The 12,711-nt window shown below is 36.5% G+C and overlaps 2 protein-coding genes across 9 annotated transcripts; one reads left to right on the top strand and one right to left on the bottom strand.

Annotated features, from left to right (window-relative positions):
- Nucleotides 1-1,147: 1,147 nt before the first annotated feature.
- Nucleotides 1,148-10,009, top strand: LOC113731530 (uncharacterized). Of its 8 annotated transcripts, none has more exons than XM_027256842.2 (18): nucleotides 1,148-1,274; nucleotides 1,446-1,515; nucleotides 1,972-2,065; nucleotides 2,178-2,286; nucleotides 2,365-2,403; nucleotides 2,610-2,693; nucleotides 3,204-3,265; nucleotides 3,454-3,556; nucleotides 4,276-4,425; nucleotides 5,604-5,672; nucleotides 5,799-5,855; nucleotides 5,937-6,218; nucleotides 6,904-6,987; nucleotides 7,061-7,171; nucleotides 7,530-7,600; nucleotides 8,668-8,889; nucleotides 9,043-9,136; nucleotides 9,376-10,009. In XM_027256842.2, the coding sequence occupies exons 2-18, from the start codon at nucleotides 1,455-1,457 to the stop codon at nucleotides 9,667-9,669; spliced, it is 1,986 nt and encodes a 661-aa protein (XP_027112643.1). In that variant the 5' UTR covers nucleotides 1,148-1,274; nucleotides 1,446-1,454; the 3' UTR covers nucleotides 9,670-10,009. The 8 variants fall into 8 exon arrangements, with proteins under 8 accessions (XP_027112643.1, XP_027112645.1, XP_027112644.1 ...); XM_027256844.2 differs by having other exon boundaries at nucleotides 1,158-1,326; nucleotides 2,183-2,286; XM_027256843.2 differs by having other exon boundaries at nucleotides 1,158-1,326; nucleotides 5,937-6,203.
- A 439-nt stretch (nucleotides 10,010-10,448) lies between these two features.
- LOC140004182 (LIM domain-containing protein WLIM1-like) lies at nucleotides 10,449-12,373 on the bottom strand. The gene is made up of 5 exons (XM_027256853.2): nucleotides 11,793-12,373; nucleotides 11,543-11,639; nucleotides 11,387-11,430; nucleotides 11,142-11,225; nucleotides 10,449-10,942 (listed from the first exon to the last, which is right to left on the bottom strand). The coding sequence occupies exons 1-5, from the start codon at nucleotides 11,925-11,927 to the stop codon at nucleotides 10,721-10,723; spliced, it is 582 nt and encodes a 193-aa protein (XP_027112654.1). The 5' UTR covers nucleotides 11,928-12,373; the 3' UTR covers nucleotides 10,449-10,720.
- Between the last annotated feature and the right edge of the window lie 338 nt (nucleotides 12,374-12,711).

The raw sequence follows: 12,711 nt of genomic DNA, 5'->3' as shown, positions 1-12,711 counted from the left end.
GACATATTTAATTTATGTTAAATACAAAACATACTAGCTTTCCTTTGGCCGCTATTTAACTATTTTTTCCTATAAAGAGCTGGTATGTTTCCCATAAAGAGCTGATACAAAACATACTACAAAACCTGTCAGTTTCCCATAAATAGCTAGTATGTTATGCGCTATTTCTTTTTTTTTTTTAACTTTCACATATTTAATTTATGTTAAATACAAAACATACTAGTTTTCCTTTGGCCGCTATTTAACCAATTGTTCCTATAAAGAGTTGGTATGTTTCCCATAAAAAGCCGGTACAATACATACTACAAAACCTGTCAATTTCCCATTAAGAGCTGGTATGTTATGCGCTATTTCTTTTTCTTTTTTAACTTTCACATATTTAATTTATGTTAAATACATAAATTTAACTTTCAGAAATTGGCGCCAAATTACTTCTTCTATTGCCGCCTAGGAGTAATAATTTTTTAATCACCTTCATTAGATATTAAATTTCTGTTATTCTAGTTAAATGTAATTACCAACCAGCAGATACATTTGTCAATTAGTTAACGTAAGTAAAATTTAAAAGGTGATATACTAATATTTTGACGAAAGGAAAACTAATAGGTTTTGTATTTAACATAAATTAAATACGTGAAAGTAAAAAAAAGAAGGTAATTGCCAATAATATATCCGTTTTGTATACGTTTCCTCTATTACGAGTTTCTTCCATTTAATTAGTTTAATTAGTTACTTATTTTATGTTAAATAGATAACCTACTTGTTGACTTAAAATTTATGAAAATCGGCATTTTTCCTGGCACATCTGGTGCTTACAATTTTTTGTATTGTACTTATAACCCCTCAACTTTAGTAATCATTCTAATAATTTATTCTTCTTTCAATCTTCTACTAATACAAGGACCAAAGGGGCATCCATGGAATAAAAATACCTTCTCACACATGAAAATAATATTATAATCAGATTTGAACTGCATTGTTACCAAAAACTCAAAAGTAAGGGAGGTCAGTGAAATTTTGAGAACCTCAGGGGATGCCAGTGAAAGTGTCAGAAACCTCAAGGGAGGTTTCTGAAATTATCCCAAAAAATAATTAGGGAAAGGTTGGCTTGGGAAGACTCGGTACAAAACCTTAAAAAAAAAAAATAAATAAAAATCGTTGATATCCCTCCGGCACTTGTCTCGCTGGCAAAGGAGACAAGAAGGCAGCCAAAAAACAAAAGCTTCTTGTTCCAAGAATCTTCTTCGGACTACGGAGGCCTCTGCCGTGTTCAGGTAATATCCTCCCGGTAAAGTGGTAGAGTCCTTCGTCCCCCTTCCTACCTGGGTTAGTATTTTGATTGTCGCCTATTATTGCTTTGTTTACTTTGGAGAATTCGGTTCCTGCAAAGAGTTAAAATTGGTATATTCTCTTCCAAATCTAATGTGACATAATTGTTTTAGCAGCTAAATTAAATGGACGAAATTTTGGATAACAGCCAGTCCTTGATTGCTCGCATCCAACAGTTGGAACGAGGTATGTTGCTGGCTATATTCTTTGGCAAGGTTGATTAGATAAATGCCAATAGATATCCCATATTTAAAAAATTGGTTTTACGGGTTTTCGTTCTGGTTATTCTTTGTTGTTTAGTTAACGTGTTTAGTAGTTTGGGAGTTTACAATTATCGAGAAATGCCATAAAATTTAGCAGAAGAATGGCAGTACCACCTATTTAGAACGCTCCGAACTTTTTTTCTATTTCATGACCAGAAAGAAAGTGGAATTTTGTACCTTTCGGACTTGGTTTTGAGTTACTGGACATCTTTTCTTTCTTGTAACGGCTTAGGATTAGTTGACGAAATCATTCAACTTTACTGGCCTGGATGTAACAAATTGATGATACTTCAAATTAAAATGGAGGCTCTGCATGAGGTTCTGCTGCCTCAAGTTCTGTGGTGTCTGAGCCGATTTTATCTTCAAATTCTTCCTGCAGAGCGTGATGAATTACACAAAGATATTGAACAGTTGTGCATGCAACAAGCTGGACCTAGCTACCTGGGAGTGGCTACTCGAATGCACTTTCAGCGGTAAGATGTTTGTTTAAATCTCACTGCGTTAAAACTTTCTCCTTGTTGGGGTTTCGTGTACTTGTCTCTGGATTATGAAGTAAGAGGGTTCCTTTATGCTTTTGCCAATTAGGACAGCTGCGCTGGAGCAGGAGATTGAGAGCTTGAAAAAGAAGTTAGCTGTATGTACAAGAGAGAATCAGAATCTTCAAGAGGAGCTTTCTGAGGCATATCATATAAAAGTGAGATTTGGTAACATTATGTAAACATTAACTGCAGTTCACTCCTACCAACTTACATGTGTTGCTGCTGTTTTTCAGAGCCAACTTGCGGAGCTACATGGTGCTGAAGTCTCAAAGGTCTCTCTCTCTAAACCTGAAACACCCTCAAAACCCCACAAATAAAAAAGAGTTCTCTAAGATATTTAAATGTTTCACACTCTTGTCGAAAGCTATTAATGCACCATGGGATTTTAATTTCTTATAGATGCATATCATTTTGAAGTACCTCACAGATTACTCATGCGTGATCCTTTTGTGCTTTATACTTGAATAATTTTTGCCAGAATATAGAAGCAGAGAAGCAGCTTAAATTCTTCCAAAATTGTGTTGCAGCTGCTTTTGCTGAGCGGGATAATGCGATTATGGAGGTAATGGTCTTCATCTTTGTCTTTTGTATATAGGACTATTCACTTGAAGTCATGATGAGTGATAATGAAAATACATGATGAAGGAGACTCTACATCAGCTTGTTTGTTTAAGGCTAAAATGGCTGTCTTTTTCTATTCTTCTCAAAACTAGAAAGGAAAAGGAGTTGTGCTGATGAGTACTTCATTATGTTTTAGTACAGAAATGCATATAAACAATATTTTCTGTGCTTAGCTAATTTTATTCTGACCAAAAGGGTCATGGTTCTGAATACACAATGGCTTCTCTGCTTGAAGGGGTAAAGCTATGTTCACTTATACCTCTATACCCAGCAGTAGCAGGAGCATCAATTTTTTGGTCTTCTCCTTGAGAGGAATTGTATTTAGAAATCTGATATATTAAATCTTTTGTCTTAGTAGTGGTAGCTGCATGAGAACAACACATAAGCCACACATTTTCCCTTTTTCTCTAAGTGCAGATGTGGTTAATAGTATGTTATGTTGCTGTTACAGGCAGAGAAAGCAAAGGAAAAAGAGGAGCTTGCATCACTGGAATTGAACAATTACAAAAAGAGGTATTACAAAAATTGATTTGATGTTTTATTTTGTCGGATTTCTTTTTTCCAAATACGGTGCACTTGGCATGTCATCAACTGATTAAAAGTGTTTTGCTCTCATGGTGTGCCTGGCAACTCAAACATGCTTGCATTGTCCTTTTCATTGAATCATATCAGTTGAAGTTTTGTTGTTCTGCGATGGATAGGATTGAAGAGCTCACTTGTGAATATCTTGAAGAAAAGAAACTCCTAGCTGCAGCACAGGCTGATCAGGAAACACATGAGAAGCAGATTGATTCTTTCAGAAAGGTAGTTAACTTTATTTGTCTGCCGAATGAAATCTTTCTGTTCATACATGGCAAAGAATTGATACAAATGAATCATATGGAGAAAGGTTTTAGCATTTCAGATGCATAGCTGGGCATCAAGATAAGAACCAAAGTTCATTGTGGTTTATTGCAGGTTGGCTATTAAGGCACATGATGAGGGTGTAATTTAACAATAATAGGGTACTTTTGGACATCTTATTATGATAGCATTTTAGAGTTAACAGAGTAGACAGTATGACATCTTTGGAGAGTGGTACCTGCTTGCTTGTTTTGTTTTGTGTTTTAATTGGTTTCAGTTTCAACATGTGGTACTTTAAGCCTAAATCTCACTGAGAAGGATGAGATCTCTATAATTCATTATGGGGGAAGAAATGGAAAAATAAAACAAAAAGAGGGGTAGCAGATGATGAAAGGAACACTGGCTTGACATAAGGGTGCAATAACTCATTACAAGTTCTTCTTAGAAACTGCAATTGAAGTCCTGGAAGATGAAAAGGAAAAAAAGCAACTTTTTGATGTGAACAGTCTTCTATTTATGACAGGTTGTGGATAAGGTTTTCTCAAATTGCTGACTGCTATTGCACTTTTCTATAGCTCATGGGAAATGATTTGGTGGCTTTTTTCTTTTAATATTGGGTCAAATTTCTTAGTATTGGCAAAAGTCTTCATTTTGGCTTGGGTTTTGATGATACGTGACAGGTTATTGACAAATTTTATGCCATCAGACAGCAAACCTTGAAGGTTTTTGAGGACACTAGCTGGGAAGATAAATGCAAGCATCTTTTGAATGATTCTATAGAAATGTGGACTTTTTGTAATCAGGAAGAAGCATCCACCTCAAAATATGTTGTGAGTTCAGATGCACTGAAATCTTAGCTTAGTTTTGCTCTGATTGACTGATACCAATTTGATCTGATCATTTATCAAGGACAGAAATGTAATTGCAGTCTCTAATCTTCTGCTTTTCTGTTCTTTTTATCGTTTTCATGATAATTCATTCACCTTCAGTGAAGCAAAAAATCCATGTTTAAAGAGAGTATATTTAGTGACATAAAGGTAATTGATAGCTTTTGAGTGAGAGTCAATCATTAACAGTCAATTCTAAATGGTGGTAGGCTAAGCATCTCCAAGGTAATTCATTTTATTTATGGGAAAGGAAAGAGGAGTCTTTGAAATTTTGGTAGGGTTGTTTACAAATTCTCATGGAATTTCACCTTTTTTTCTCAGTTAAAACATATTTTTCTATGTATATTTGTTTTGAATTTCACACTTAAATTTCTAGTAGGAGCCGAAATTATGCTAATTTTGAGATTTAGGTCAAACAAGGAGCTTTAATTTTCCTGATGGTGCCAAAACTGATTAGCTCAGCGAACTAGCACATGCCTTGAAATGGACAGAATGCTTGAAATGGACAGAATGCTAGTTAAATAGATAAGCATGAAAAACATGCCAGATAGAGCTTGACCTTTTTCTTTGTTGTTGGAATTAATACTATCATGTGTTGCAAAAGATGGTTTTCTATCTTTTCAAGCTCATACTGTGCCAGGATTCTTTAATCAATTTTATGAACATTATAATTGTGCAGTTCTTTTGGGTAGATCTAACAACAATATATATGATTATGCTTTTGCCTTGGTTTTGTTAGGCCAGTGTAGAAAATACAGGAGTAACATCATTTAAAAAGTGATAGGTATACATGTGTATGCTGTATCCTTAGTGTTGTTCTTGGTAGGCCGATCAATTAAATCATAGATCTGATTGCGTGTATATGTTGCTTCTGTTGGGGAAAAAATAAAAGTTTTACAATGCTACTGCCAGATCAGATTATAATGTAATTCTTATCTTCTATTCACAAGCACAGTGATATGTGCTCTGCTCTTTTCCTTGCAAATGGTGATCACTATATTCTTTTGCTGAACTTAAAAGTTGGTTTTCTCTATGTTCATGCTATCAACAATTGTACTTTATAAAGCAACTTCATTTTTATTTTTTACTTTGTGCAACTTGATTAACTTGTCTTCAGACAGAGTGCTTTGCAAGAAGAAGTAGAGACGCTGAGAAAGTCTTTGGATAATCTTCATAGAAAGCTGCAAGTGGTACATTTCTTGTTCATTCTCCTCATATTTTTCTCTCTTTTGGAAGGAAATTTACGTCCAATGGCTTTTGCTGTGTTTTGCTGCTCACTTTTGAAGCATATGTTTTTTGTGTACTTCTGTTTTTAGGGACTGGAAATTGAAAGTCATCTGAAGAGGAAAGTTTTCGCTTTGGAAAAGGAGAAAGTAAGAATACTGTAATACTCTCATCGCATATAATCAGTCGTTTCAACTCTTCAAATATGATGAACATTTTGATATTTCTAGGTTGTTTTACTGGAGAGGATCGAGAACAGGATATCAGCATTGCTTGATTACCATTCCAAGCACAGGACAAATGTAATGAATTTACTGGATGAAGGGTATTCCCTTATAGAATCCAATATTATTGAAGTTGAAGAAAAGCTCAGGCAGCTTGAATTAAGTGGCAAACAAAGTCTCAGATCTTCTCAGGCAGAAGATCTAGTGTTACATGAAAGTGACTGTCGAGATGTACATGTAAATAATGATGTAAGCTGGGCTTCAACTGCTCAGGCAAGTTTCTGGAAGGTGAAGGATGCTTTATTTCTTTATCTCATTTTGTCTACATCTATAGATGGAAAAGTAAAATGGTATTGGAAGCAATCTAATGAAAAGTGAATGAATGAGGTTCTCGGAGGCTACTCAAAATGATTATTAAGCACTTTTATTCCAAATGATACATTATCCTTGCGAGGTCATTGGAAAATCGTATAATATTTTAGAGAACAACTTCAAAATATTGATAGAGGAACAGACATGTGAATGACATTATGTTTCAGTATTAGGGAAAGTGAGAAGAAACATGAAACATTCTAATGGGTTGGGATTCTAAACATGAAACATAAGTTTTACACATTTTCATCAGCTTGCCTTTTTTTTTTGGAAGTTTATATATATATACATATATATATATATATATATATATATATATATATATTGTCACTCAGAGTCTGGGGGCAAGGGATTAAAGAGAGATTCCCAGTCAAAAAGTTTGTTTAATTGGATGAGCAATTTTCCCTATTTCACTGAATTCTCCAGCCCATGAAGCAAATAATCAGTTGATTTTGTCCCTCCTGAAGTAAATTTTAAGAGTTTGTAAGAGCAATTTGTGGCTAAGTGATAGCACTTAAATGATTTATCTGTCACATATTGAATCTCCTCACATGGATTGAAGCTACATAATTTTGAGGACTAAGTTTCCAATCTGTTGCAGAGGGATGATCCTGGAGCCACAACAGCAATTAGTGTCAAAACTGGGGATGTCTCTGAACCCCTTGCTCAGGCACTGCAAGAGAAGGTTGAACAAATGTTCTCTTACTCCATACTTTTTCAAGAACTTCTCTGCTAATATTTAATTTTTATATATACAGGTTGCAGTACTGTTGCTTCTTTCCCAAGAAGAAGAAAGACATTTGCTAGAGAGAAATCTGAACATAGCTCTTCAGAAAAAGATTGAGGAACTTCAGAGAAATCTACTACAAGTAACTATTTGCCCCACTTGCGGTCTTTCCTTACTGCTGCTACTACTACCACCACCACTACATATGGGTTCTTGAGCTGGAAAACTTTGAGTTTCTTAATGTGGCTCTGCTATGTGTCTGTGGTTGCATGTGGGTTTGTGTCCAGCATGTTTTTGTATAAAAATTAGCTTTTTTGGATTTTCTAGTTACTGGGAGGGGGCTAGGGGACAAAATCTTGCAAAGGTGAAAGGATCTGATTTAGACAGCTTGGATCCATTGGGAGACACAATTGTGACATCCTTGATATCATTTTTGTCACACTTATAATATTTCCTTTCATGATGAATGTCTGTAATTGAGCTGAATCTTTGTTGGTTAGGTTACACATGAAAAGGTAAGAGCTCTTATGGAGCTTGCACATCTGAAGCAGGAATTCCAAGTTCTTCGAGAGTAAGTTAATTGAAGCGCCTTTTTCCACTAATTAAAAACGATGATACAATGTTCTGATATTCATCATCTGTGTCATTTTCATGCTCATGCTTTGGCATCAATATATTCGTGATATTTGGAGTGCCTTTCTCCGTCACTGGGAGGTTGGATAAGGGGTTTTTGACCTTGACTGGTTCATGACTTTCTGATATCAAACTGAAATAAGTGGTTTTTAGTTGAGTGGCCAAGAATTTAATACTTTAAGCTTGCCTAGGATTTGTAAACTTTTGCTTCAGTCAAAACCTGCCAAAATTAATTTCTATTAATTGACATGAGTTCCTTGCAAGAGACAAGCTGTTCTATATTGAACATTATATTTAGCTTGTCCTCTGAATAACTTGAGTTCTTGTAGATCTGGAGATGCTAGAAAGCTTCTTTTAAGATTTTCACACTTTTGAACTCATAATCATTTTGAACAAACTAAATTGACTAATCTGAGATGCTGTCTGCTGCCAACCCTATCATATATCCCTCTGTCGAGCTTTTCTACTACCACCACTGGAAACTCCTCACCAACCCCACTCCACCCCAAAAAAATAGGGGGGAAAATGCCCCAGAAACAGCAAATGGGAAATGAAAAAATTGGTCACTAGTGTGGCCAGGGAAATTGATGACAGTATCAGACATGTAATTGCTCTTTCGTGACGGCAATCAACTTGCAAAGAGATATTATAATGGGGACATAGCGCTACCTCAAACATATTAGTGACATTGTGATTGTAGATGAGATGCATATAAGGAAGATCTGGTGCTTTATGTTAAATTTTCCATGTCAGACAATGAATATTTTGTTAGTTCTGTTGGAATCCTGTCGTAGATTTTCGGTAAAAAATATCGTAGCAGGTCACTGGAATATTGATTTCACTATGTACAGCATTCAATGCAGCTTTTGAGTATCTAGGTGTTTGGCTGGTTATAAATTTAAGGGAGTCAAGTTTGCCTTGCATAGTTTCTTTATCCTCCTAGATTTTAACTGCTATTATTTTTTTACCCTGGCAAACATACTAAATGCAGCAAAAATCATGCAGGAATGTTAATCAAGATAAAAGAGAGGGCCAAGCCTGTGCTGCAAGTGGGGGACAAAGGATAATTCAGGATAGAGATGGAAAATTAAAAAATTTGCTGAAGAAGACTTATCTGAGACACTGGGTTGGTAATATTGATTCTGACACAGATAATGCTGTTACTCACCTGAATTATGAGGGGCACTTCAACCAAAAAAAATCCACCTCTAGTGTGGATTTTGCAAGGTTCATGGAAAATTTTTTCTTAACATTTTATTTTGGTGGCTTACACTGATGGGAAAAGGCTCTACTATTGCTGACAAGCATGGTAGTTAGCCAAATGGCATTTGAAGAAAATCTGCTTACAGTTTTTCTCTTTCATCTGTTCTTGTTTTCCAGGATAAAGATTGAAAATGCAGCCCTGCAGGAGATCCTGGAAAGTATGGAGTATCTAACCTCTTCAGTACGTAAGCTCCGTCTTGCACTCTTGAAGGTAATTACTGTTGCCAATTTTCTAATAATTAAGAGGCAATTATCCATCTACTGAAATCCCTGAAATTTGTTGCTGTTATTTAACAATGATGTCACTGACAGAACGAGAACAAAACTCTCTTTTTTTTTTCTTTTTGGGGGAACATAACTTTAGCCCTGTGGAATGGAAAAGCATTCATTTATGGCTTCTTTGGGTGTTCCATTTTTGATTTGGGAATTTTATCTTGCTAAAACATCTAGGCAAATGAGTCAGCTGTATTAGAAGGCACAAATACTGGTTTGGCGGAAGCTGTCTATGACATCATTACAGAAGCCAGATTGCTTAAAACTGCTCTTGGTAGCTCACTTCCAATCAGTTGGTCAGCTGAGGCAGATGTAGAATCACAGGTTGACCGTTTTGAGGAAGCAATTGGTTCAAGTGATGCAAATTCTAGTAATGAGAAAGTAGATTTTGTCTCTGCTGCTGGACTTGAGATGGTGGACCTCTTGCTTTTTGCAGCTCAATTATGCAAAGAGCGCCTAGCAAGAAGTTAGAGTTCTTGCACGGGGAAATGATACATTGTACAGTTTGGGATAGACCTCACCATTTGGATCTCTGGTTGAGTTTCAGTCTTGCTATAGGGTGATGAAAGGACACGTACAATTTACAATCTGTACATGGTGTGGTTCTTCCAACTTGCTTGTGTACTGATTAACATGATGTATTGTGGCGCAAGGTTTAGTCAGCAATATTACTGCATACTGTACAGTGGTCGGTCAATTCTTTGATATCTTTTCTGATATAAGTTGAAATGTTGTAAATTCAAACCTTGTAAATATTTCTTGAATAGCATATTAATTTATTTGTAAAATGAAGGCTGGATTTCTTTGTCAATTTTGGGTAATTTTTTCAATCCTAGGCTTCCGTTGCTAAGTTAGATTTAACAGGTAGAAATTGTGGCTTCTGAAATGGCTCAAGTGTAAACAGATGGGGCTTCAGTTACTCTGGTTTAGTAACTTTGAATGCGTGGAATTGCACGCGTACACAATCGAAAGTTGGCGTTTCTTTTGTTGAAAGGTTTGCAGATTGTACCCATGTACGTTTGGCATCTCCGGCAGGTGAAAGAAGAAGGCTAATGGTCTGCATTTAACCATCTTGGGATTGAGATCAGGCTGTCCATATTCTACCATCCCTCCTTTTTTGTGTCCTCATTCTCGGTTGAAAGTCGAAGAAGGATGGCGAGAATTTTTAGTATTAAACGTAAAAGCAACTTGTCCAATTATTCTGCAGCCTGTAGCTATTTATCCTTCACCGGTGAATCGTTGGACTCGCATAAGGTTTACCTATGTACATCTTATTAAGCAAGTAGAGAATTTACACGAACAAGCTCAGGAACTGCTTGCAAATTCACACCACAACCTCAGGACAAATTATACACCCCACATAGCTAGAGACCGAAAGTTCTGCATAAAACTCATCCACAGTACAAAATCATCCTGGACAACAAAGTTAGCAAACCGTTCTCACCACCAAGAGAAAAGGGTCAGAGAGATTAATAGAGAGAGAGATCAATCTAGCAAATAATAGTGTATTTTCCTTGTGGCCTCATGATTCTGCAGCTATTTCCATATGAGCAGGAAGCGATGGCTCCTTGTCCATGTCATTTTCCAATTGGCTGTAGTTGCCTTTTTCCTTGACGAGTTGGGCGTGATGGTGCTTGCAGTAAAGCGTTCCCTCATGTGCAATATAGTTTGATGGGCTTATTGTACAACCCCCATGAGAGCATTTGAAGCAACTTCTGTGGTATGGTTTTCCGTTGACAGTAACCTTGCAGAGTGAAAAAGGATCCAGATTACAAACGTGTGGCGATATAAGATATTGTCATGTCTTGCAAGTTTTTAAAGAGTTGATAGAAATGGATGACTAATAGCTCTGCAGATCAAGTTCCAAGCCGCAAATTCTTAGATTTGCCTCATGATATAAATCACATTAGGTGGAAAGAGATTTTTCTGCGGTTTCTGCGTACCTTCTCAATTGGATAGACAGTTTTGTCACATCCAATACATTTATCCCTGGTGCCCACGAACAGGCTTGAGACTTTGGTCGCGTTCTGTTCAATGAATGTGGATTGGGGATTAGCAGTTGATAGGACGAGAATACAAGAACTAAAAGCTAAGGATTTAAAATGAAGTTGATGCTAAAAAGAGCGCAGCAATTGATAATTCGCCCTCTTCCAGAAGAGGCCGAGTTGTGAAGAACAAAGAATAATACTTCATGGTCCACAGGCTTTTCTGGTTTCACTACTTTTGGCGTTCCTAGAATAAAATGAAAACGAACTCAAAATATCAGCAGAAAAAATAATAATAGTAATTCATTAAAAAAAACATCTGACATGAAGCTTGGACTGGAATTTACAGTCACTCGTACCTTCAAAACTCTTGTCAAGACTGCCGGTTCGCTTGAACAGCTGATCAAAGTGAGGCCTGCAGTATAGGACCCCATCAAAAGAATTGAAGTTGCCAAGCTGTTCTTCCAACAAAATGCGAAACACATTAGACCAAAACACGCCTAGGATCATGAATCCAAAATCAAGGACTACGTTAAATGATTTATTCAGTCAGTTTCAAGAGTCAAATCAATTCCAGAATGCAACTGTCGATCAAGATTACATGTTTACCTTGAGGGTACGTTGGCAATGGTGGCACCGGAAGCAAGCTTTGTGGTAAATGCGGTTGTCTGCTGCCAACTTATCAACCAAATAAACCGTCTTTTCGCAGACGGTGCATTTTTGGGTCGTGCCAACAAATGCCATATTTTCCTACTATATTAATATGAAGGAATTGCCAATCTTTTATTATGTTCAAGAACGAACCAGCCCAGCCGGCTAGAGAAAGAAGTGATCTTTCCAAGAAAGAAAGAAACCACTCTTTCTCCAGTTGCTCTCTCAATCTTCTTCCTCTATGACCACCCCTTTTGTTTCTCCCTCTCCATTAATGGTGGAGCATGGAGCATAAGGTTTTTGAGGGGTTAAAGGGGGAATGAAATGCAAAAGAAATTTGTGGATCGCAGAAATTTGCGGGGGATAATCATGGGAGTTGGAACATTGGCGCCATTCAGTAATCATGTTGTCCGAACTTAAAGCAATTCCATCCCGCAGACTTGGTACCAAACAAACTACCATATGCTCCTTTTGGATAGCTGAATTGGGTGAAAGGAAATGATGTGAAAGTGGAGGTGTCAGCTAATTTCTCAGCATTTTCTCTGGTAGCAAATTCGTAGTCTCAACCTGCGCACTTAAATAGCGAGAGTGACTTGAAAGCATATTATTAGCAACGTCCAAATGCCATTTAAAATTTTTAATTTATTTTTCCCTTCAAACAACAAACACATGAAAACCATTTTCCTAAAAGCTAAAACTTGTAGGACTAAAAAGGCACTGCGAGAGAAAATAGTTCATATATTTATTTGAAATTTTCTAACGTACGCCCGTCAAATAACTAGTTAAGATGTTTAAATCACATTTAAATTATTATATAAATATACACACTCGCAATTATTGTTGCACCCCTTAAACTGTGACACTCTCTCAAATTAAC

Source organism: Coffea arabica, chromosome 2c (genome assembly GCF_036785885.1).
Source record: "Coffea arabica cultivar ET-39 chromosome 2c, Coffea Arabica ET-39 HiFi, whole genome shotgun sequence".
In the NCBI taxonomy this organism is placed as follows: Eukaryota; Viridiplantae; Streptophyta; class Magnoliopsida; order Gentianales; family Rubiaceae; genus Coffea; species Coffea arabica.
The sequence above is the reverse complement of the archived record's forward strand: the minus strand, read 5'-3'. Positions and strand labels throughout refer to the sequence as shown.